At 40.5% G+C, this 24935-nt stretch overlaps 1 protein-coding gene across 1 annotated transcript in view; it reads left to right on the top strand.

Moving 5' to 3' along the window:
* Nucleotides 1-24935, top strand: part of adgrv1 (adhesion G protein-coupled receptor V1) — a 103370-nt gene that overhangs the window by 52876 nt on the left and 25559 nt on the right. Inside the window, exons 79-90 of the mRNA XM_069178331.1 lie at nucleotides 27-595; nucleotides 713-976; nucleotides 1718-1835; nucleotides 1965-2136; nucleotides 2313-2555; nucleotides 3939-4346; nucleotides 4947-5119; nucleotides 5272-5518; nucleotides 5702-5841; nucleotides 6749-6909; nucleotides 7149-7249; nucleotides 22460-22576. Of these exons, the coding sequence (XP_069034432.1) occupies nucleotides 27-595; nucleotides 713-976; nucleotides 1718-1835; nucleotides 1965-2136; nucleotides 2313-2555; nucleotides 3939-4346; nucleotides 4947-5119; nucleotides 5272-5518; nucleotides 5702-5841; nucleotides 6749-6909; nucleotides 7149-7249; nucleotides 22460-22576 (2713 nt within the window). The remainder of the gene's footprint in view (nucleotides 1-26; nucleotides 596-712; nucleotides 977-1717; nucleotides 1836-1964; nucleotides 2137-2312; nucleotides 2556-3938; nucleotides 4347-4946; nucleotides 5120-5271; nucleotides 5519-5701; nucleotides 5842-6748; nucleotides 6910-7148; nucleotides 7250-22459; nucleotides 22577-24935) is intronic.

Raw genomic sequence — 24935 nt, 5'->3', positions numbered from 1 at the left:
ACTCTGATGTCTGTCTCGCTGCACAGGTCAGGCTTTACGGTGGCAGAAGTGGAGCCACTAGGCGTCTACCAGTTTGCCCCTGATTCTCGCCAGTTGGTTATTGCAGAGGACATTCAGACCATAACACTTTATGTTCAGAGACTCTATGGTTCTCGTAGCAATACCACCCACCTGTCCTATACAGCAACAGCAGGCAGTGCGGCAGCAGGAGAGGACTTTCTTGCAGTGCCGGACGGCCGTTTGGTTTTTGACTCGCCCCACCAAACCAACACGTCGTTCCGCCTTTCAATACTTGATGACTCCCTTTCAGAGCCTGATGAGTACTTTCATGTCAATCTAACAGATGTTCAAGTTCTTAGTCCAGACTCAGCTTGGGCGGGTACCTCTCCTCGCCTCAACCCTCAGCACAGTGTGGCCACTGTCACCATCCTGGGTAGTGATGTGACTGGTGGAGTTCTGGGTATTGGACCGGGTCTGGTCCAAGTGCCGGAGGACAGAGATGAGGAAACCCAGCAGGAGCGGAGGGTGGTTCTGAGGGTGCGCAGGTCTGACAGTGTCGCTGGAGCTGTGAGGGTTCGGGTCCAAGCATATGGAGGTGTGTGCTGGTTTTGTTGTACTGCTTTATTGCTTCATTGCAGTTTATTATGATGTGTAATTTAATGTGATGTTTACAATTTTGCTTTAACTTGTGTTGCTGTGTGGTTTTATCCAGATGGAAGCACAATACCTCCACCCTTCACTCTGGAACCTGCTGGGACCCTTGCAAAGGAGGAGCAGGACTTCCGCTTGGAGTCCAATATAGTGTCCCTGCAGGCTGGTGAGAGTGAGACAGAGGTTATCCTCCTCATCCTGGATGACTCCGAGCCCGAGGGACAGGAAGTATTCTTCATCTACCTCAGTGATCCCGAGGGAGGAGCGCAGATCACAGACAGTCCATATGAGGGGTTCGGAGCTTTCACCAAAATCACTATTCTTGGTAAAGTAATGAAAAAATCTGTTAAATTAATTTGCTAAACAATTTTGAAAATAAAAAATATTGCAGCATATACACCGTGGATTCAGAAAGTATTCAGATATTTTGTGTTTTTGCAGACTTTGATATTTACTTTGAAACTAATTAAATGGAGAATTTGCTCATTAACTCACTCTCACTAATGACGTGAAGTGAAAACACATTTTTTGAAAGTTTTGCAAATTTAAAAATTCAAACCTAAAATCACCCATTCATTTAAGTATTCAGAATTTTAATTCACTACTTTGTAGATGCCCCTTTGACAGTAATTACAGCCTAGACTTTTCTCAGCTTTGCAAAAGTGGATTTTGGCATTTTATCCCATTCTTTCTGGCAGATCCTCTCCTGTTCTGTTAAATTTGATGGAAAAGGTTCGTAAGCTGCCATCGTCAGATCTCTCCACAGAGGTTTTTTTTGTGTAGGCTTTAGCTGATCCATTTAGGGAGAGTCAGATTTGTCGCAAAGTCAAAGTTACCCTGGCTTTATGTACACCAGTTACACCAGTTTGCTTCTGCTTTTTGGGGATTCTTGGTAGTACTTCTAACATAATCACTGCAGTGGGAAGATTATCATTCTGTGTATACAGTCCAGACTTCAAGTGATTGAAAAATAAATTATTATTCAAGGTTATGAATTACAGCACATACTACTCTGTTTTATACCAGTTTGTTTTGTTCTCTTTATACCTCCCTCTGTCCTTACCAGGGAGTGACCTGCATAATGGCATTGTAGGGTTCAGTCTTAATTCTCTGATGGGCCAAATTCTGGATGAAGATTCAGAAAACAGAACTGCTCTGCTCTACCTGCAGAGACAGGAAAACAGGTAATAAAACAAGATACGTTTTACTTCAGATTAAAAATGTAGATGAATAAAACCTTTTTCGTCTGCAAACGATTCCATAATCAGCTGCCCCAAGGTTTGGTTTTATATTCTCTTTCTACCTCTGCTTAGGTCCTTTGAGGATTTGCAGGTCTTCTGGAGAGCTACCTTCAGCAAGGCAACTTTAAGTCTTGTCAATAATGGAGTCAACCTAACGACACAACTTGTGCAGACCTCAGGAACAGCGATCTGTCAGAGAGGAGAGATAATCTGTGCTCTCACTCTGGAGCTCCAAGATGATGAGGTTAGAGAGGACTTTGGCGAAAGCAATGCTATAGCCTTTTGTTATCTTTCTGACCTTGAAATGTGCTATGCTCAATCATATGAGGCTGGATTATAAATTTAGTAAAAATAATGATTAATTCATAAGAAATGCTGTAGTGCACAAAGTTAAACAATCACTCATTTGTTTTGTTTTAGGAACCAGAGAACCAGGCTTGGTTTTTAGTGGAGATTTATCAAGTGGGTGCTGGAGCTGCCATTAATGAGACTACTCGTTTTGCCAACATCACCTTGGCAGAGAGCGACGACCCACAAGGCCTTGTCTACTTCAGTGTGGGCCATAGGCTGCCCATCGCCACCCTGATGACCACAAGGCTCAGCGTCCAGGTGTACAGACGAGCAAGCACAGCTTCAACCATGTCTGTACAGTATCGCACAGTGGTAAGAAACAACCACATACTGTATGTAGTATTTAAGCAGAATTGTATAGCACAAGAGGCACACACAGACACACATGAATAGAATTGGGGACAAACAATGGTGTATAGTTGTTTGAATGGTTGTTTACCCAACACTATCTAATGTATTTAACCTAATATGGAACCACTTGTTCATTCACTCTTGCCTCGGAGGTGTCATTCTACTTTGACTCGGTGTAGGAGGAAATCGCATTTGCAATGTAGGTCAAGTTGATTCCAACGATTTACGAGGTGAAATAAGATTTTCTCCCAATAGCTGACATTGGAACACCTGAACAAAGTTTAGCTCTCTGTCATATTTGTAAATGGTTATTGTTTTATTATATTGGCCATTCGGAAAATCTATTCATGTCTTGCTTTACAAGCACTAATAGTGGTATGTGCTGCAACATGGTATTCGAATTTACTTTCATAATTAAGCCATTTTGAAAAAAAAATTGTAATTTTTGCAAAACCATGATGGTCAAGACTTTTACTTATACTTAACTGTCAAACTTCTGTAGAGCAATGCAGAAATGCTTGAAAAATACGTACTGCACCAATAATACCACCTGAAGTGATAATCCTTAATGTATGCATGGCTTTGAAATTGAAGGCCAGTAATAAAACTGCATTAGTGGTCATTTTACTGACTTGTTAAACGCATCTAATGGTTATCCCTTGATTTTACTCAAGCCTCCAGTTAAGCTGCCCATATGAATAGATTAGTAAAAGCAATGGTTTATTAATGTTGATGAAGTTTAAAGGGAACAGAGCTCCCTCTCCTCACCTCTTTAATCTCATTGCCACCCTCCTTTTCTCTGGGGCATCATGATTAAAGATATCTACACCCAGCTCAAAGGCATAGAGCCTCCTCTGACACTCACACTTTTTGATATCGGAGATGAAAGTAAGAGAGTGTCTAGTGCACTCAACAAAAGAATCAGACACTACACACTGACACATGGCCAGGTCATCTGCTTTCATCTCTCAAAGCATGGTACGAGACAGTAGGTTTGCTGCATAATAAAAGCCTAGCTATCCTTTTGTTTACATTGTGCTTTCACCTCAACTGTCACAACATGGTCAACTTCATTCAACTACATGTGCAGCAAATTAAATGTAGATAATGTGAACATTGTGCATCAAATGGGAGTTGGGCTTGTAAGATGCCTGATGTTGTTTTATCATTGTTGCTGATAGTTTTCAACTGATAAATTCATATATTAAGTCAGTCCTTATCATTTTTTTTTTTTAATGTAGTGCTGGTTACAAAACTGAATTCTTACTTTTTTTGATTCTCAACTTGCTACTTTAATCAGTTGAATGGATTTTACCACAAAATATGTATGTGATTTTCCTCCAGGAGCTTTCCAGGGAAGATGTAGTGGGTCCCTCTGTAATCTGGCCTGCTAAAGCAGGGATGGACTTTCCTAAACAGGAGGGTAAACTGACCTTTAATGTGGGGCATCATAACACGTCACTGGACATTTACCTGACACCTGGCCTCGCCTCATCGTTTCCCACACCTAAACGCTTCCAGGTGGAGTTATTCAATCCTACAGGCGGCGCCAAAGTGCACTCTCAGTTCGGGCTGGCTAACGTGACTCTGGTGTCAAATGCAGCGAGTGCAGCTGTGTGGGTCTTACTGGACCAATTACATCAACCTCTTGACCCACCTATATTGAACCAGGTGCTGCAAGGACTGATGAATAAGGTCACAACACCTCTCACTCGTGAGCAGATGACTGCTGTGCTTGAAGCTCTGGGGAAGGTAAGAAGGTTAGAGAGGAAGAGTAAGGTCAAAATAATTTTCTGTAAACTCAGTAATATCTAAACTATCTATATATTGCTGGTTCTGGTTCTGTTTGATTTAATTTTTTCACCCCTTGGAACTCGTGAGTCATTGTAGTCGTGTCAGACGGGTACGCTAAAGGGCATACATCATCTCACATGTTCCACTCTGAGATCGGAGAACAAGTTTGTCATCTAAAAAGGTCTCAGATGTCACTCAACATGAACATTGCTATCACTGCACTGCTCAGATGTTTGAGTCTACATATTGAGCTTGCTTCGCCTGCAGACAAGCGGAGACACCACTGTAAATGATTATGAAAGAGAGTGTGAGGGATGGAAGAGAAATGAGTTACACAAAAGCAGGATACATGGGAGCAAATATTGAGAGAAAGTGTGAGAATAAGAGGATGCACTGCAGATAAAAAAAAAATAAATCATTAATTCACTCTGAAAACACAAAAGCTCCATAACCCTGAGGCCTAAAGTAAAGCAAGTAACTTGAAAGAGATAAATACTGCCAGATAGATGCATGCATTGCTGCTTCTCAGTCTCTCACCTTGTTTTTCTCCTGAGCCAGGTGCTTGCAGAGGCAGAGAGGGCTCCTTTACAGGAAAGCAGCCGGAATCTGACCTACAACCTGCTGTGTGCCTTGGCTAATCCCAACCGAGTCGACACTCGAGGCCTCAGCCACCTTGCTGAAGTGGCTGAGCGATTTGCCTTCTCCCTCCTCACACGTAGCCAATGTGAGATGTGAGTGTCAGTGCTCTAAACAACAGTGGGAGGGACATATCCCTCCTAAAAAAATTTAAATGTTGAACATGTAGTATTTTCTTTCAGGTAAACACTGCCATGTTACATCATGCCTGGAGTTGTAAGTGTTTTTCTTCGTGTAATTTCTCCAGAAAGGGTCACATCCTGGAAACATGTCCGTATATGACCATCTCCTCCTTCCAGTGGTACCCTACACAGATCAATGGACACAAATTCAGGGGCCGTAATGCAGACTTCTTCCAGCTCCCAGATACCCTGCTGGCAGTACCAGCAGTCCCGACTGCAGACTGTGGCAACCTGAGCAGGATTCAGCTGACCGAGTTTAGAACTGAACACTGGTTCCTCACCAACGATACAGTCACTGCCATCAATGCGAAGGTAGGGAAGGGCTAGAATAGTCTGAGAAGAGCATATGTAGTTTGTCAAATTAGTTATTTTTCCTTCTGAATTTTTTTTTTAGTTAAAACAGCAGGTGGCAGTATTGACCTGACATAAGCCAGACATTATTTTTTTAATAACTGCAACTGACCTCTCTTCTTCTGTTGTCTCTGTTTGTACAAGGTATTCTCAGCCAGCCTCCAGGACAGAGGGTCACGACCTCTAGAAGATGGCAATGAGGTGGTGTATCGTATCCACACCCCCGGTCAGCAAGTTAAGCCAGGCCGGTCTCTGTGCCTTCTCTGGAACCAGACCACTGCAAGGTGTTGCACCACAGACACACCTAATCAGATACATGCTCAACCAAACCTTAGAGAAACTTAAAACAGAACATCTCAAGCTATCTCTTAAGAGGTTTATTTCAATTCTCGATAATACAACTGTGATTGCTTCAGTGTTGTCAGCGGTTGAGGTTTCTTGTATTATAGTGTTTGCCTACTAAAATCATTTTACCTTTACTAATTATAATTTATGTTAAATAAGTGATTTATTGCCTCTCTCTGACGCTGTGCATATACCAATAACCATCTAATGCTATAAACCCATGCTACATCCTGTTTGTCTTCCTCACACTTAATTGGATGATTGACAAGAGTTTGCTAAGCGCAAAAGTCCAAAATTCAGCCTCTCAGTAAGGCCTCTCTGCAGCCACGGGGGATGTTCACATCTTTCTGTTTAATATCCGCACATCCAGGCTGCTCCACTCTGAATCCTCCCCCTTGGAGTCAGTTTGTTGAGGACATTCCTGGGGTGTAGAAATGGGGACTTGGCTGGAACACACTGTTACAAGTTTAAGAGCTGGCGGGTTTGGTTTGGCCAGAACAGCTATTTGGATGACATAACCCAGGAAAAAAAACCTGATTACACAAGTGATATCAAGAGAGAGTGCAAAAGGTGGAGAGGAAACCCAAGTTAGACACTATTAGTTGTGTCAGTGAATCCAACACAGACATAATTATGTTCTGATTTAAAGGTTAAAGGTGACAGTAGACATCTCACAAAGAAGCCAAAACACCAGAGAGCAAATTACACATAATCATGAACATGATAACAGGCTCCTTGTCTTATTATGCCGCATTGTATGCCTCACCTGTATTTTTTTTTATAGTATCTTGCAGTGTCCTGTCCTCTTATCGTCTCTTCTCATCTCTCTTATCTCCTCTCCTCTAGCTGGTCATCAGATGGTCAATACTGCAGGGTTGTGAAAGAGAGTGGGAATTATGTGGAATGTGCGTGTTCCCACTTATCTATCTACTCGGCCCATGCTGAGTTTGCCATGCTTGCATCCTACAACGAGGCCTTCTATGCCTCAGGATTTATCTGCATCTCCGGTACAAACACACTCTCCTTTTGTCAACTCTTCTTCTGTTTATTTTCCTCTTGTCTTGTTTTCCTGTGTTTTTCCTGTTTGCCTACCATCTCTTCAGCTCTCTCTCTTGTACATTCCTTCCTCAGATTTTAATCTTCCATATTGCTTCCCCATACATATAAATAGCTACTGGATTTAAATAAGTAATTTCTTCATTTATCATTAACATTGCTTCCATGTCCTCCACATCTCCCTCCTCAGGCTTTGCATTGGCCATTGTATCCCACGTGCTGTGCTCCCGTTTCCCCATGTTTGCTGCCAAACTGCTCACTCACATGATGGCGAGCTGTCTTGGAACTCAGGTAATACAGTTGCTCAGATTTTCTAGTGCCATACTTCAATGTTTTACTAAACTGCTAATGCTCCACAAGTTTCTTTGGCATTTACATCTATTTGCATCTACTGATTCTTTATGAGGCCTTTAATGTAGATACATTGGCGACTTCTGGAAATTGTTTGTAGAGGCATTCATCTTTACATTACATGGCATTACATTAACACAGCTACAACGTGTGTGGTGCAATATACTCCTTCACTGTGTGGACATACAAATACAGAATAAATATAAAAAAACATACACGCGTATACAACTGATTAAATTATTTTTAAATGGTTACTGCGAGTGCACGCACGCACACACACACACACACACACACACACACACACACACACACACACACACACACACACACACACACACACACACACACACACACACACACACACAAATGCTGCGAACCCCTCTCACTGGCCACCAGACATGTCACAGCTATTTTCTTGGAAGTGTGCATAGATGTGAACACACATTATCGAATGTCATTGGTTGCGTAGTTTGCGGGCCGGTGCGTCCTGACAACGCAACCATGCCCCCCGCACCCTCGCCCATTAAAAACGCAAGCTGTCACATAACCAGTGAGCGAGATAGATATGTGGCTACAGGTTAGTCTCTCTGCTGGTCCCGATCATATGTGTGTGTGTGTACGCGTGCGTGTGTGCGTGTGTGACTGAGTGCGGGACTGGTAATTTTCCACTGGTCCCCCCTCTCTTTGGTTGACAAACACGAGCCCTTTCTAAAGCAGTCCTTGGGGGCTAGCCACCTCGGACTCGACCTGTTTATGGCCTAGGCAGAGCCCCTAAACCTGAAAGGGTTTTGGATGGAAAATTCCATCCCTTGTCTTTCCTTGTTGATACTTTATTGTATATTAAGGCCTTCTTCCTTGTCTGAGATTGTGCTATAGCTTAAAAATTTCTGTCTATTTCTGTGGCCTTCCAGTCAAGGCCAGCTAACGAAGGCCTGGTTGGATTCCAGACTGTCAAGCTGAAGGCCTAACTGAACGTGCACTCTGATATTAAGATGTTCCCTCTAAGTGGTCATCTGGTACTGGTGGGAGTATTTTGGAGGTAATGATGGGCTCGCTGTGCAGGATGTGCTGAATAAAAATAAAAATCTAATGACATCATTGTCTTCCATTAACACTGTCTTTGAGCTGAAATGACTAGCGACAAAAATCCTATTTTCTTTTTTCTATGTAAACCTTGAGGAGCAGATTTGTTTGTGAAGTTTATTTCTCATGTGCTGCTTCTTTCTGTATTCTTCTTTGTTTGTGTCCAACACCTGTCCTAAGTGTTCAATTATTGTTATTTTCATATACCTTCTAGATTACATTAATGCAGCAATCACTTCAACTATTCAGTGTCCTTACTGCCAAATCAATAAGTAGATCAATCAGTAGGACTGAATTTACCTTATTGACTGACTTTTTATTGTTAAAACTTGAATGCAGACATTGAGATGTGTAGTGGATTTAAATGGCTGAAACGTGACAAACTACCTTAACAACCATCCAACATGGTCCATATAGTAGGCGTTTTATTGAATATTCTTTTACAATTCAGTGTCGTATGGTGTGCTTAACCACAAAGATAAAACAGCAGCGTGCTGAAGGACATTTAGAGTCTATGTCAGTAAGAATTTATCTGAATCCACATCTTAATAAAACTGAGGCTTTAACTGCTGTTGCAGCAGAGTCCGTTAAAATTACATCTTTGATAGATCAAAGTCAGTTTTCAGTTATTGATGAATTTTGCTTTTTTTGCCTTATTGAATATGGAACACAACCTAAACATTATATTTACAATCAGCGGGTTTCACTGGGCTTTGATTAACGATTTCACATCATTGATGGAAGATGTACGATTTGTGACAGGAAAGTCTCTTAAACTTGCCCCTGCCTCACCACTGATTCACATTGAGCTCCCCTGACAGAGAGAGCACTCCATCTGTGGTGGCTGTAATTAGTCACTGACTCTGCCCTCTACGTGGAGAAAATGAAAGCTGCCTGTTTGATTAATTGCGTTGTGCAACAGCTACAGTCAACGAGAAAGCACAAGAATAATATCCCACCTCTCTGGGAGTTTTAGAGTTCTGAGCAGGTGGAAGAGAATGAGAAGGTGAAGGCTTCAGGTTCGACTTGTGTAGTTTATTTTTAATAATATTCCTGGCTCAATGTTCTGGCTGCCATCCTTTTCACTTCTCTAATATCTAGTTATAAGATGTCACTGACCTGAGGTCAAGTGAGTAGTATATTTAGTTGCTAAATCACCATAAAAGGAAGGCAACAGGAGTGGGAGAAATAGCAAGAGAGGACGAGTGAGCTAACAGAACAGGAACACAAAAAAAAGATTATACAGACTTCTAACATTAATATTACATCAAAATACATTTAGTTTTTACATTTTCTTGTCCTCTAGCATGTTACATGTCTATTTCCAGACATTACATACTTTATATTAACATCTTCAGATTTGCTTTTCTTATAAGTTACAATAATAAGTTACAACTCAATAAGCAGCCGCTCCATTGTCAGCGAACCACTAAAAAGGTAACAATAGTGAGAGGCCAATAACTCATCTCTGCTGTTCCCAGGGAACTTAATCAAGCAGAATATCCAAACAATGAAAATCCATTCATTTTGTACTCATTGCCATTTCTCATTGCCATGGGTAAAACACTGACTGCTCTGTACTAGAAATATTTAATAAGTTTTAGCAGTTTTAGTAAGATGACTTTGAATTTGTTAAAGATGTCAAAGGGTTGAAGGTTGATCTGATCCGTGTCAGCATCCAGACTCCCACAAGGTGACAGGAAGCGGCCACTGGCAAGAGACGTCACACCCTATTGAGGGAAAATAATGATTTGTTCCATCCTACTTCAGGGAGAGTGATCTTACGCTTAACGATTTAGGTTTTTCGTGTGTGTGTGTGTGTGTGTCCACGCACACGTCTTTGTCACATCAGAGGTTGCACAGTGTCAGCAGTTTGTCCTCCTCTCAGCAAGACAACTGAAGATTGTCTGAGTGGAAATTTACCCATGTCCATGTAAGCACTGGTCATATACTGTACATATTTATTTTATTTATATAGTGCTTTTGAAGATACTTAAAATTGTGGGGGGTGGGGGGCTAAATATAAGTACACTAAATGCAAATAACAAGCTAAAAGCACAAGAAGTGGCAGGAGGCATTAAATCAAACATTAAAAGCAGTTCCTCAAAGAAGAGTAAAATGTGGCCGGTTGGTGCAGTCCCAAATGTATTGTTGGAGAGAGATGACAGCGGTGGAGAAAGCTCTGTCACTCCAGGACTGATGGTTAGGAATTTGTGCTTGTTGTTACCTCAGCCAATCAGACATCATATATGGTAAATAACAAACATAACAAGCATGCTGAGTACAGTCTATATGCTGTATTTACAAATGTACATGCAAGTTTTGATAGTTTCTTCCTGACAAATATTTTTTAAACTTAATAGTGTATATTCTCTCTGAGAAGGTGTTTGTCTGCAATTGTGTCCATCACAATTTAGATTTAATCTCTAAAGTGGCAATTATAGCATGTATATAGAAAATAAGACAATAGAAATTAAATGCTTTCACTTTTCTTTGGTATATACAGTGTATAGCACACGTTTTTGTTTTCAGCTATCTTGTTATTATCGATGTGAATAAATTCAGAAACTCTGCTATATGTGGTCCTGAGATAGGTTTTCATGTGGGTTTTCCTGTGTCTCTGCAGGACAGATCACTGCTCACATAAGTCTGCATTATAATTTTGGCAAAATATAAATCAATGACAGTAGCCAAATGGCACTTAACACGGCAGGGTACGATACTAACAATGAGTAAGTGTCAAAGAAGTGACAGCATCCAGTATCGGTAGTGTTACAAAACCAATTTACATCATTGGCAGTTTGAATTAATCAAAGACAATCCATTCAAATCAGGCCTGTTATTTAAATAAAGTATGATTTTCTGTATTAATTGAAATTTTAATGTTCACATTTCTTTTTATCAGTTTCAGGTTTATTAGGCTACACTACATATCATTGAAAAAAGTCCCCTAATTCATATTAAGTAGTTAAGCCTTAAAACACACAATGGGAGGGAAATGTTTGTGTGTGCTCGAACACACATATCCAGGTACCAATGTGGGAAAGGAAAATCTCCATCTCCATCTCTCATGCAAACAAAACACAATTTAATTTTTCATCCGTCGTGATTAAACAGCCCTCCACATCCCAGAAAGCCATTCCCACACACTCTGTGAAGTGTTTACCCCAGTGGTCCCAGCACTTTATTTCAGTGTCTGGGAGGTGTTTAGGTGACTCTTAGTTCTGGTTATAGAGGATTTCCTGTTAGCTCTGGGACTGAAGCCAGCATTCAGAAGTCTGCTCTTCAATCCACAAACACAAACAAACACACATAAACACCACACTAACTTCTTCCCCTCTCATACACCACTTGTCACCGTCACTTCCCGCCTCTGAGCAGAATACAGAGACTGTCTCATTGCTGTCGGGATTTTGAGAAGTTCCTGTCTGTTATCATTGTGTACGTGGACGTGGGTGGAGGGTTACTCAGCTCTCCAGGATAGAAGATGTAGGAACTGTGCAATCCAAGACCTCACTGTGTTCTTGTCCATAAAATGTAAGATCAACACAAGTCTTTCTAAATGAAGTGAGCGACTGTGCTTTTCCTGAGGAAGTTTATCTGTTCCCATCATAAGCAATCAGTCATTACATCAATAAACAGAGGATTGCTTTGTGTGTGTGCGCTTGTGTCTACTTCTCTGGTTGACGTCAGAGAATGTGTCTTATCTTATCATACTCTGTTCTTATACCCATAAGAGTTTGAAAACAAAACAAGACAGCAAAAGAAAAGTTAGTATTTTTTACTTTTTTTCTTCTCACAGCCACTCAGCAAAAATATTTTTCTGCATTTTTTTTTTCAGATATTTATAACACAAAGTCCTATAATGCTTTAAAAGCAATTTTTTTTTGCAGTGGGTTTTCTTTACATTGAAGTTTTAGGTTGTCATTTTTGCTTGTAGTAGTTAAAAAGAAAACAGCAAGACAAATTATACAGAATGTCCTTGATAAGATTTTAATGCAATTCTAAACTCCTTACCGTCTGTCAGCCTGAGCTAATGGCAGGCAGGTGATGGAAGGGTGTAAGGTATCAGCAGTCAGATCCTGTGTTACTGTGCGTGGGTGGGTGCAGAGACAGGACAGTGGAGAGGTGAAGACGGCCTCTTGGGAGACTCACATTACGCTCGACTGGCTACTCCAACACCTTGTGCCTGGTGCTGCCCTGACTCCTCTCCTCTTTATCTGATCCACTGTTAAAGTCAGCAGCATCTTTCTTATATGTGCTCTTGCTCTGCATTGTGACCTTGTCATTCTTCCTGCTATGGAAAATTGAGGCCTAACGATGCACACTAATAGCCAATTTATTTTTTTCCTTTCATGTCTTCATTTTCCTGTTAAGTTTCATCTCCTCTCTTTTCATCCTTTATATCACAAAATAATGAGTAATGTCCTTGTTTCTATTCTCTGTTCCCTTTATTATTTTGGCTGCTGCTAGGTTTAGCTGGGAGCTGTGACATTACAAAATCCCTCTGTCTCTCCCTCCCCTTCTCTGTCTATCTGTGTGAAAGTGGCTGAGCACATCCTGTGACTCATCAGTTTGACAATATTTTTAAATGCTGATTTTCCCTAAACTGGTTGCATGTGGCATGACCATTAGTCTTTACAGGTAGCCTGTGGAGCTGTCTCGTAAACACAGTTGAATAGTTTAAAATTTGCATTGTTTAAATAAATGACAGCTGGTATGCATATTCCTATTTTATCATATTTATATCATCTTTTCTTCACTGCATTTTGTCAGTACTGTGCATTGAGTTTCTGAGGAGTCACCTCTAAATAACCGCTAACTGTTTATCAGTTGCAAATGGGTAGTGTATAGGCGGTGCTTGGTTTGCAGATTGTTTACTGTAAATATACCATTTGATTTAACACCAAGCAAGTGTTGACATTTTGTACTGATCTCAAAAATAATGAGATTTCATGTGGCATTTATTGTGTCGTCTGTGGTAGCCAAATCATTATTGTTGATGGCTTTTGTGTGCAGACAGTATAAAATAAAAGGCATTGACAGTGATATAGAAGTCCAAAGAAGACAACTTTCTGCTTGATCTTGTTGCATTATGCTGCAGTAATAACAACTTACTGTCCCTTTGCATGCATTTAAAGCAGTTAAGTTTGTGTGTCTGTGGTCACATATCTGCACACATGCTTGTTTGATTTGTTGATATCTAAAAGTGTAATCTAAATTGGATTAATGGTATCGACCCTCTAACCATCTGCTGTGCTGCAGCAGACTCTGACCTTTCTGGACTCTGGAATGTGTGTTGGCCTAAAAGCGAATGACCCTCAAGCCATTCCAGCTTTCCTCTGTTTCCACAAAAAAGTAGAAGGCAACAGTAGCCATTCTCCTTTATTATGGCTCTACTGTCCATAAACACAAATTCACATAGACATGACTGCATAGCTGTAATAATGGAGAAAGTTCATGTGTCAGATTTATGTTTTGAAGATATATCTGAATTAATAAAATCCATCCCGAAAAATGTATTTAAGGTCAAATTGTAGTAAATTTACTCCTAACAATAATCATTACTGCTTAGTCTTGGACTTTTTAAACTCTCCATTCACCAACAGATACCTTTCACCTAATTCTGTGGAGTCATTCACTTTGTCATCAGGGCCTTCATCAAACAGCGCTGCTGTTTTGACATTGTGAATGATAAACAAAGTGGCAGCCTCCAGTTGTCAAAGTCCCCAGTATCCCATTCTATTTTTGGAGTTTGACAGCTGTCTTGGCATAGCTTTATGCGTAGAGTTGAGTGAGCCTTGGAGGTTTCAAGATGTGTTTACTCTGAAACTGTTGAGGTCAGTGGGGTTGCCCACTCTAGCTTGATGTTTGCACTGTTTTTTAGGTTAGGTTGAACGGGATGTTTCTCTCTTGTTATAACATATGACACAGACTGCGGTCTGTTTTTAGCAAATAATAATTATAAGTAAATAATAATATAATTGAAGCCCCCTTGCAGACCTTTTTAAAGCCATTTCTCACGTCTGGAAAACTACAACATTAGTGTAGATCTGTGATGCCATCTTAATGCCTGAAATAGAAAATGAGAGTCACCTAATTTCCTCGATGACTTAGGAAATATTGAATGGAGGAAGGAAATGGCATATGTTGTAATTGCAGAGAGCTGTATCTATAATAAGGTCTTTTGTTCTTGGATTATCAGCAGATTGTAATCAGGCTACTTTGTCAATTTGTTTTTAGCTTTTCTTGAACTACAGTCTCTTCCTGAGCGTGATTTAAAATAACAACAGCAGATGCACCTCTGATTGCGATTAATGGAAAGTACATGCATATTTTCAATTGCCAAAAATACTGAGCACAAAGCAAGTACACACAGATGGACACATACATACAAATATTTCAACAGACTCAAGTGAATGTGCTCACACGTGCACACCTTATGCAAATAAGCAGAGCCAATGAAACTGTCATAAAATACATGTATATGCTCACATTAATGACAGACATACACAGATGGCTATATGTGCAAATACACTTATTTAACTCACTTCACCCTTTACATGCACGCACACACACGCACACACACACACACACACACACACACACACACACACACACACACAAACACTAATGTGCAAACACAGCTTCACAGACACAGACAGAGCCTCCAGCTTTTTGTCACAGTAACCTGCAGGGGTCATTGTAGCTCCACAGCTAGAACAAAGTTCAACAGCACATGTGAATGAAGTGGGTGATCAAGGACTCCCCTGAGCACTACTTCCTTTTATGACTAGGCCTTTTTGGAGCACACTAAGAAATTGTTGAACGGCCAATCAACGAGTCATTCACTGCAGATTAATTGTAGTAGCTCAATACAAAATTGCAAAACAGTTAAATTACAACTACGTGATTCTTCCAAACATTTGCTAATGTAGTCTTAAGTTTGCAAGGATAAACAAATAAATCCAACTGGAACATTATAAAATGCCTGATAGTACTTCTGTGGCTGTGATTAAGTCTAAATTGCACAGCGAGGCACCAGTGCACGATGCATTATGGGTATGTCGGCAGGAGCAGCACAAGTGAAGCATACAATATTTAACTCTACCAGATTCTTCACAAATTGATCGGCGCTACAGCCACCCATTGACAGACACAGAGCTGCTGCATATCAGCCAATTTGCATTGGAAGGGATCTCTCCTGGATCGATGGTCTGTTGGACAGAAGTGAATGAAGCTACTTTAACAGGTCAAAGTAGGTTTTCTGTAAGTTTTGTGATCAATACGATTAGTTGTGCACTTGTTCTCCTGATGACAGCTGAACCATGAAAGTACTACTGATCTGGAAGTGATGCATCAGGTCATAAAAAGATTTGTATCCTGCCATCATAGTCTGCTCATAGTTTTACCTGTAATGTAACTCACATGGCACTTTCATAATCACATCAGCACACATGTGCATATGTTAGACAGATATGTTTACATATCACCACTTTTTCTCTCTGTCTCTGATTATTAATAACCTGCATGAAAATATAAATGTTCATCATTGAGACTTAAACATCAACATTGTGAGTATAACTCATAACTTGAACACTGCGCTTGTTTCCATGGTGTTTTGCTATGTGGCATTTCATCTATTTACCCAGAATAGCACAACGCAACTGTGTTTAATGGTCAAACCGTGGCAGTAGACTATAGAAGTCTATTTGAGGGTTGGAGCACAACCACATCATGTACGCACTAAAGCACACACACACACACACACAGTTTTGTGGCAGAGCAAAGTAGACCCCATTGAGTGTGTGTGTTTAGGGAGCTGACCTTGAACAGCTGGTTACAGTGTTTTTATAGCTGTGTGCACATGCGTCCGTGTGCATGCGTCTTGTGGCTTGCACAGAGTGTTCTGTCTGGACTCCAGACTGATTCTCACCAGATGTTGGGGAAGGAAATTCAAGAGGCTTTTTGAAAGTAGCCCTGTTGTGATCAAAAGCAGCTCCCAGTTTCCAGCAGCACTGATGCTCTTTGACTGAAGTCTGAATGGGAGACAGAGGAGGCCTGCTGGAATGCAGCTAAATGTGCTTCATGTGGGTGGTACTGCTGAGATTGTGTGCATGGAGGAGTTAGCATTACCACAGATCTCTGTGTGAGTGTAGTGTGAACAGTGGTGGGAGATTCTGCAACAAAAATAACATTGGAAATATTGTTTTTGTTTACATGTTCTCTCACTAAATGGAAACTGATTATGATGAACCATTATCGTGTCTTTATGACACTACATAAAAAACTAATTTGTGAAAGCTTTAATAAAAATAGGAGTCATAGCTTATTCTGGGAATACATTGGTTGTTCCTTGAAACCGGTGAAAGATCTTGATAATCGTCCCTCCCTATTTCACACGAACACATAGACACGCTATTACAGTATTGCAGTGTGTATTCACGTAAGCAAGTGGAGATGCAATGTTGTGGTTGTTTGGACATGACACAGACCAAAGGGGGGTGGGTGTTTATTTGCTAACAGCTGGCTCAGCAAGTTTACCTCAACCCAAGATTCAACCCAAAACACCCGTGAACTTTACTTCTGCACTCGGGCCTTATACAACAATTAAAAAAAGGCTCATTATCACGCATGTACAATTTGTTGGTGAATGTGCCAGTGATCATATTGTATTAGTTTGTATGTTAAAGCAACATTGTAGCTTCCAAAATGTGACATTAGACACTCAACCAGTGACAAAGATTCCATCTCAGCTCACTCGTGGCTCGTCTGTTTTTGTCTTCACCCTTTTATTTTGACGACCTCACACTGTATGTCTCGTCAGCAAATGTGAAGTCACTTGACTTACCTCTCCTCTGTCCTCTGCACACGCTGTCCCACTAACCCAGCGACTGTATCAGCCATCTCTGTGACCCCTTTCTTGCAATTGGTTGTGAGCTTCAAGCACATAAACAACACACATGCGTGAAGTGAGAGGCTGCGGCACGTGAGGAGACTGATGATGCTTGCACATACTGAATATTGTAGGGCAGGGAAAAAATAGTACTGACACACATACCGTTGCCTGTCACATTGCTCAGTCTAAAGTGCTCATGATTGTTCTTTATACATCAATATGTAATTCTACACATTTGAGCTCATTTTCCTATGGTTGCTAATGGTCTGAATGTCTGTGCTATGGATTAGCAGAGGAGGTGTGATCAATAGTGTTGAGGGTGCTGAAGCTGTTTTATAAGGACCAATGCTTCAGTTAAATAATAATGAAGGAAGTGAGAGGGTAACGATAACCTCATATTTGTCCTTTTCTGAGTCCCTTTTTGAACAAAGGGATCAGAGGAAACACCCAGGGTGCAGGCTGATGCTGGAGCCAGCTAGATCAGACCGGTAGCTGTTAGAGAGAAGGGGGAGGTGAAGGAGAAGGGAGCAGTGAGAGGAGGAGGGGGAGATGAGATGAAGGGTTGAGCAGGGGATAGAGAGGAAGTTGGGGGTAGAAGAAAAGATGAGATGAATAAGCAGAAGGTGGGGGTGGGGTGGGGGGGTTAAGGTTAAGTGTTTGGGACACAAGTTTGGATGGATAGTCTGGCAGGCAGACGGCTAAGACTCCACTCCCTCAGTGATGTAATGCACCAGGCAGCTGCTATTTTTAGCTCCACTAGTACACTTAGCGTCAACACACAGGGATATCGATCAGCTGCACAACTCAGTAGGACGATGAGAGCTGCAACCAGCAGCAGCAGCACCAAGTACCTGCACCAAAATACCATGTTTACTCTTTGCAGTTTGGTGTCGCAGCATTTCTCTGATCTTATGAATCCATTGTGTTTTGATTTATTTTATGCTCCTGCATTTCTAAAATTTGTCTCTTTTTCATCTTGATGACACTGTTTTCCGTCAGCTTCTGTATCATTTCCCACTGCTGAGATAATGTTGAAAAACGAGCATTTAGATTTTTTTTCAGACCTGCTTATCAAATCAAAATGAGGTTAAAATATTGCCTAGACAGTACTGAAATCCTTCCCAAGGCAGAAATATATCTGGAATAAAAGCAACAACAACAGTGAATGGACTGTCTCCTGGGTGCTTCAGGGACAAACAACAAAGGGGAGCTCTCTGATTGGACACTTATCCAAAGACATGAGCCAATTGATTGGCCTAAAGGTTGTGGGCCTGATGACAAGGATGGTGGAAGAAGAGCTGCTTTGTTTTTCTTTTCATATGTATTTTCAAAAGCCGCAGCAGATACAGCTCTAAACCGCACATCCGCACCTATCACCTCCCCACCCTACAAACCCAACGGTGGCAGGTCACCATCTATACAATGTTGACACTGTGCCTGTGTTATTTTCACAATGGACCAAACAATGGTTGTCGTGACCCTTAAACCTACTTAGCTAACTGCAGCTAATAGGTCTCCAATTCCAGCCCTGTAACATAGTGTGCTGCTGACTTTACATTTCTTTCAAAAGGCTTGAATAGTTTACCCGTTCTTCTGCTCAATAAGGCTCAAGCAATTGGTTTTGGAACTACGCCATTAAAGAACAAATGGTTATAGTTTAGGTTTGATTTATCCAAGGATGCCCCTCCATTCTCACAGGTGACTTTATAATCAGTTCACAGTTTGCTTAGTGCACAACCACTGGTAACAGACCAAAGGTCCCACCTCGCCCTCTTCGGTTTTACCTCAGTTATGCTGCACGTTTTATTAGTTTCACTCTGATTGTTTATCACAAGTGTCACGAGTTTCAGATTTAAGATGGCTTGTGGTTTCGATAAGATTTCGGTTAATGCCAAACTCAGATTACAGGCAGTTTGGACTGATTTCTTCCTCCAAAACAAAGTAAGGTATATACATAGAAACACTGTAAGTCCTGAGTAGTTAGTTATAAAAAGCTTGTGCTTTTATGCACAGTTTAATGCCCTGCACTACTGGTTTAGCCATATGACATGAAGGGTGATACATTAGCTAGAGCCTAGTGAGTGGCGACAATAGAGTAATATATAACAGGCACAAAAGCAATAAAAAAAAGTCAGGTCAGAGTGTGCTTTTGGTGTGTGTGTGTGTGTGTGTGTGTGTGTGTGTGTGTGTGCCTGTTAATATGACTGCTTAATCTAGGGCTGTTTGAAAAGGCACATGGTGACCAGACAAGCTCTAATCAAATTATTTCTTGATGAAATCCACCCTGTTACCTGTTAACTGAGTGTTATACCATACCTGTATACCTGATTTCTGTCCTTCATCTGAGCCATATAGTTTCTAGCGCAGAATAAGCTGGAGAACACAAACACATGGATTTGTGCACATCTGGAGGCCAGCTGCCGGTTAGAGAGTCTATTTAATCCATCAGCACTTTTCCCTTTATCACCAACAAGACTGTTATATTATTGTGTCCCCACAGGTCAGTGGCTTCAATTCTTGTGGTTATAGGCTATAGTACATTTATGTAGTTACATTGCTCAAATCTGTTAAGACTGCCTAGTATTTCAGTAGTGACAATGTTATTGCATGTGTGGTAGACACAGCCCGAATCAAATTTAAATCAACTGAAATAATCATTAAAATGGATGAGCTGAGCCGAAGCGATTGTTATTAGCACTTAACCTGTGCTTGATGTCACAAAGTTAGTGCCCGCTGTGTTAAACAAACGTGTGTGGTTGCTGCAGTATATTTAGCATTCTTTTTTGGTAATTTCCCCATTGTTTTGCTTTTGAAAAGATATACAGATGTATCATACTGTGCCTTTGGCTGAAAAGGACTAACTCTGCCAAAAAAACAAAACCCCATTGCATAATCTTTGTTCCCATAAGCTACATGAACAGCTTCCACATTAAGGCAGTGTTCCAGGTAGTTCAGGCACAAGTTCCCTTCCTGTACCTTCCCTCCCACTCACACCCTCCAGGACTTGGAGCATGGATGGGAAATTGACTCATGATTCGTATTTTTCTAAAAAGGCCCTGACTTTTCCCATTACTCAGCAGCAGGATGCAGACACAGTTCGTAAGAGCTGGAAAGTCCAGGAATGGCTACATGGGTTTTTTTATGATAGGTTTTTAAAATGTAATACAATAAGGCCGAAAAAAAAATAACTACAGAGGAAGAGAAAAGACAAAAAGTACACTTCAAAAGAACTCCTTTGGAGAAAACACGTTTGAGGAGTGACAACGATGACATCACCCTCCTTAAACAGACAGTTTTTTAGGGTTTTATCCGAAGGGCAGGCCACTTAATATTCTTTATTACAAGTAACCTCAGCACAAAACAAGTCAAACAAATATCAGTTGGGTGTATGTGAGTGTGGAAAACTGGTCATGTCACAGCTCAGCATTCTTATCTGGTGAAACCTTGTGCCATCATGCCAAAGTATGCATTATCTATATCAGTCCCTCCTAAAAATCACAATCTTGATCGCAATAGTTAATGCTAATTACGGCAACCTCCGCCGTATTTGCGAGAGTTGACAATTTTGCCAAATTCCCACAACTTCTTTGCAATAAACGTATTCAATAGAAGCTCTGCCAAAGGTATTACAGAATAACTTTTCATTTATAGTCAGTGAGGCTCTGCAACCTTTCCTCTTATCAAAGCTAATGGCCGGCCAGCCGACCAGAAAATGATGTCTTATCATTAGAATTTGTGAGTCTAATCATCTAATATGTGTTCAATTATTACATATGTTTTATTCGTCCTTACAGTTGTGTATATATGTTTTGAATTTATATACAAATAATTTAAAATACAGAAGCTGTAGCCTAAGCCTTTTTGTTTTGTAAAGCTCTGTTACTTTTACAACTGAGGACATTTATTTGTCACCTTTTGTTCTTTAAGTTCAATTTTTTAAAAAAGAAAAAAAAGATGAGCGGTGAAATATTTCCAGCTATGCGGCAATCACAAAACAACTCCACAGAATCCCAAAGGGACTGATATATACTGTATGCAGTACATACTGTATACTGTGGTGTCAACAGTATACATTAGGTTGTCTTAGAGATAGAAGAGCTCTTCAGATTTGTCTTCAGACCCATTTGCTGGATTTTGTTAAGTGACTATTGAGTTAACAGAACTAATAACTGTATGCAGAATAAAGGACAACTTTAAGTTCAGTGTTGAGCAGAGACCTTCCTTTTTACTTGAAGCTGTTTCAGCTCCTGATTGCTGAGTATAATGAATATATTGTAAGTAACATTTGACACCAAATTATCATTCTTCCCTCATCCCTCTGCTCCTGCTGTCTTCCATTCACCCTCTCTCTGGTCCACGGTACTGGCAGCGGGCCGACATGCTGCAGGTTATGTAACAATGGCCCGGCTACATTGGCACCAGAGGTTAATGAAGCTCTCTGATGGACAGCAGGGCAGCTGTATTTTCTGCTGCCCTCATGGGTTTTCCACACAGTCCTGCCTCCAATGTTACAAATTGAGTTTTGGCTCTGATACATTCCCGCCTACAAAAACTCTCTCCCTCTCTGCTATCTCTCACTCGCTCTCTCTCTCTCTCTCTCTCTCTCACACACACACACACACACACACACACACACACACACACACACACTCTCCACAAGCAGTTTTCTTTAATGCCCTTTGTTATAGTCTTCGGAATAGTGCAATGCCCACACATTTTTGCAAATTGTTGTGTGTGTGTGAGGGACGATACAAAAGAACAAATTTGTCAGTGTTCGTGTTCGTGTTGTTGATGTTTTTATTTTTGCTCCCACCTGCATAGCTTGCTGCATGGTGATGTAACAGGTCTGCAGAATAGAATGTCTTCTTTGGGAGCCGAGAGGGGCAGGGATATCTGAATCCTGCTGTCTCCCTGAAAAATGTATAGACTATAAGGAAAGCAATAAATCACTTCTTGTGCAATATGACCTGCTGACACTGCAGGTAGTACTACACCTGTGAGTGTGCCAGTGTTTCAGGTAGCCACGCAAAATCTCACTGTGTTCCTCAGAATGAGCCCATTCTGTACAGACAGCAACTGCAATAAAAACGTACTGCTGCTGCTGACTCCTACATACTAAACAATTATAAATAATTATTAATATGTATTTTCTCTCTTTTTTTCTACAGATTTGTTTCCTGGTGTCGGCTTTCCGAGGCCGAATGTTTTCAGAGGACAGCTGTGCTGCTCTGGCGCTCTTCTCTCACTACTTCCACCTCAGTCAGTTCTTTTGGATGCTTATACAGGTAATACCGGGCTAAGAAGCAATAGCAGACATATCTGTCTCCACATTTAAGTTAAAAAAGTTTAGCTCCTTTTCGCATTATACCTACATATTTGAGCACATTATTTTTACTCTTTGATTTCTACCGGGACAGCAGATGGCAGTTAGAGAAAGTCTATAAGATTTGCCATTGAGTTAGAGATTGTGATAGATGACTCTTTTTTTTTTTCTGTTATAAGATATTGCTTATAAAATATTTTTCTATTTATTTTCCCATAGAAGTATGAGTAGACTATTAAACTGCTTTGCTGGTATCATAATGTAAAGCTGTCTCTGAGAAATCTACAACTTTAATCATTTTGTTTTTCCAAGTTATTTCTTCAATATAGTTTTTCTGCAATTACCAATAAGCGTGTTTCTTGGAGAGGAATGGGTTTTCAGTTTTTTCCCATCAAATATATACAAAAAGCCTGATTTCCTTCTACTTCTTACTTTCCTCATGGCTTGGCATATAAATTCTTTCTTTTTCTCATTTCAACGTGTGTTCTTTATGTAATAAGTAGTGAAAATTCATTCCTACACCACGCGGGCCAAGGCAAAGTTCTCTATAAGGGGCGAGATGAAGGTACCAGAAGGCTGCGTGACATGACCTTTGACCTGAGACTGGTACCACTTTAGTAACACCTCACCCCATTCAGCCCTGAACCCCTCCTTCTTGCCCATCTGGCCTCTTTCATTTTGGTCTCTCTTTTTTTACCAACAAGAAAGCCACTCGGGCAGTTTAACAATATGAACACTTCATATTGGCTGGTTTTTATCAAATAATGATCCTTTAATTACTCCTTCTACACCGAAATATCTGACACATTCTTCTTTGTTAATGCAGCTGTAAACTTACATTACATCTATACAAAAAGCCGAAGCGTAGAATATGATTTTAAATCGACAGTATAAGTCTCGCCTAAACCCATTTTAATCCTTCAGAGAGACCAGAGATGACTTGTGACCTGCTGAGAGAGCACAGGAATGTGGTGAACATAGGCGAGGGTATATAAACAGCCCCTCTAGAGAGTCCCACTGCAGCTGGGAGAGACTCTTTACCTCAGCTGATCCTCCTCCTCCAAATCCTTCACTCAGGGGAACCAAATGTACTTAATCAAAGTCATTCGTTCCTCATTTGTTTATTTGTTCAGGATTTGTAGAACATCCCGATTAAAGCCTGATTAAATAGATTTGATAAACATAAAAAAACATAAGGAAATTCTAATTTGGACATGATCCACTGTCCTTTACTAGGAAAACAAATTTTTTTTTTACTCTATTATTTTGTTTATATTTGCAGTGGGAGGCATGCTTGTAGAAATTACTGCAAACCAATTTATATTGACTTGACGGCAAATAATATTTTAAATTTTTAAGGTGGGAAAATGTGCTTTATTGCCATCATAAATCAAAATATCTAATAAGAATAACTACAAGTGATTCAGGGAGGGATAAATATGAGTTCCACCACATAAACACAGGCCACTTATTCAACAAATATGAGAGACAATCCCTTAGAATAACTTCCTAATCTCCCCCATTTTACCTCATGTTGTCTTCTTCTTGTGCAAGTCACTGACATTTGTTCTATTTTCATTCATAATTTACAACATGTGACATTTGTAAAGTGAGCATAATCATTGTTTAGGTCGTGGACATAATCACTCCTGGCATATATAATATTATTGGTGGAGTATTATGAGATTAACTCTTGAATAAGATAATGGAGACTGACCAGTATAGGGTGATACTGAAACCACAAAGAGCTGTACGTGCAGAGTCTATGCAGTGTTTGTTAATCTTGGATTGTTTACCGACTATGACTTCAACATATCTTCAGGGATGAAGGTTCAGACCAAAGGCTTTCATGTGGCTTAAGACGTGTTAGAATCTGGATGACGAGACCTTGAACTGAAAACAAATGTGTTGCTGACATAAAAACTGGTTTTAAATGCACATGGTAGTAGTTTGCATGGTAGCAGAGCTGATTAGAATCGAGGAGGAAACATAAACAAAGATTCACCTCAGAGAAAGTTCAAATCACTCACAGATTTACTTTTTCATAACTTGACCTTGTTCTTTGTCAACCCTGCCAAAAAGCATATCTGGTCATTTCTTGATTGTCAGCAACTATGGTAGCTGACAAGGAAAATATTCCTGCCACTCTGGTTTTTCATTGATGTGTGGCAGTTAAACCCTTCTGTCCTCACCTGCATCTCTGTATCGACCCCAGAGATAATTTTTCCCCTCCTATCAGGTAGCTGCTTTCAGATAAGTGGCTGATGTGAGCGGGCGCCAGCAGCCCATCTCAGACCATGAAAGAAGGCTCAAATCAATAA

This window comes from Embiotoca jacksoni, unplaced genomic scaffold (genome assembly GCF_022577435.1).
Source record: "Embiotoca jacksoni isolate LCO1_2020_lvr unplaced genomic scaffold, fEmbJac1.0.p SCAF_8, whole genome shotgun sequence".
Classification (NCBI taxonomy): Eukaryota; Metazoa; Chordata; class Actinopteri; family Embiotocidae; genus Embiotoca; species Embiotoca jacksoni.
The sequence above is the reverse complement of the archived record's forward strand: the minus strand, read 5'-3'. Positions and strand labels throughout refer to the sequence as shown.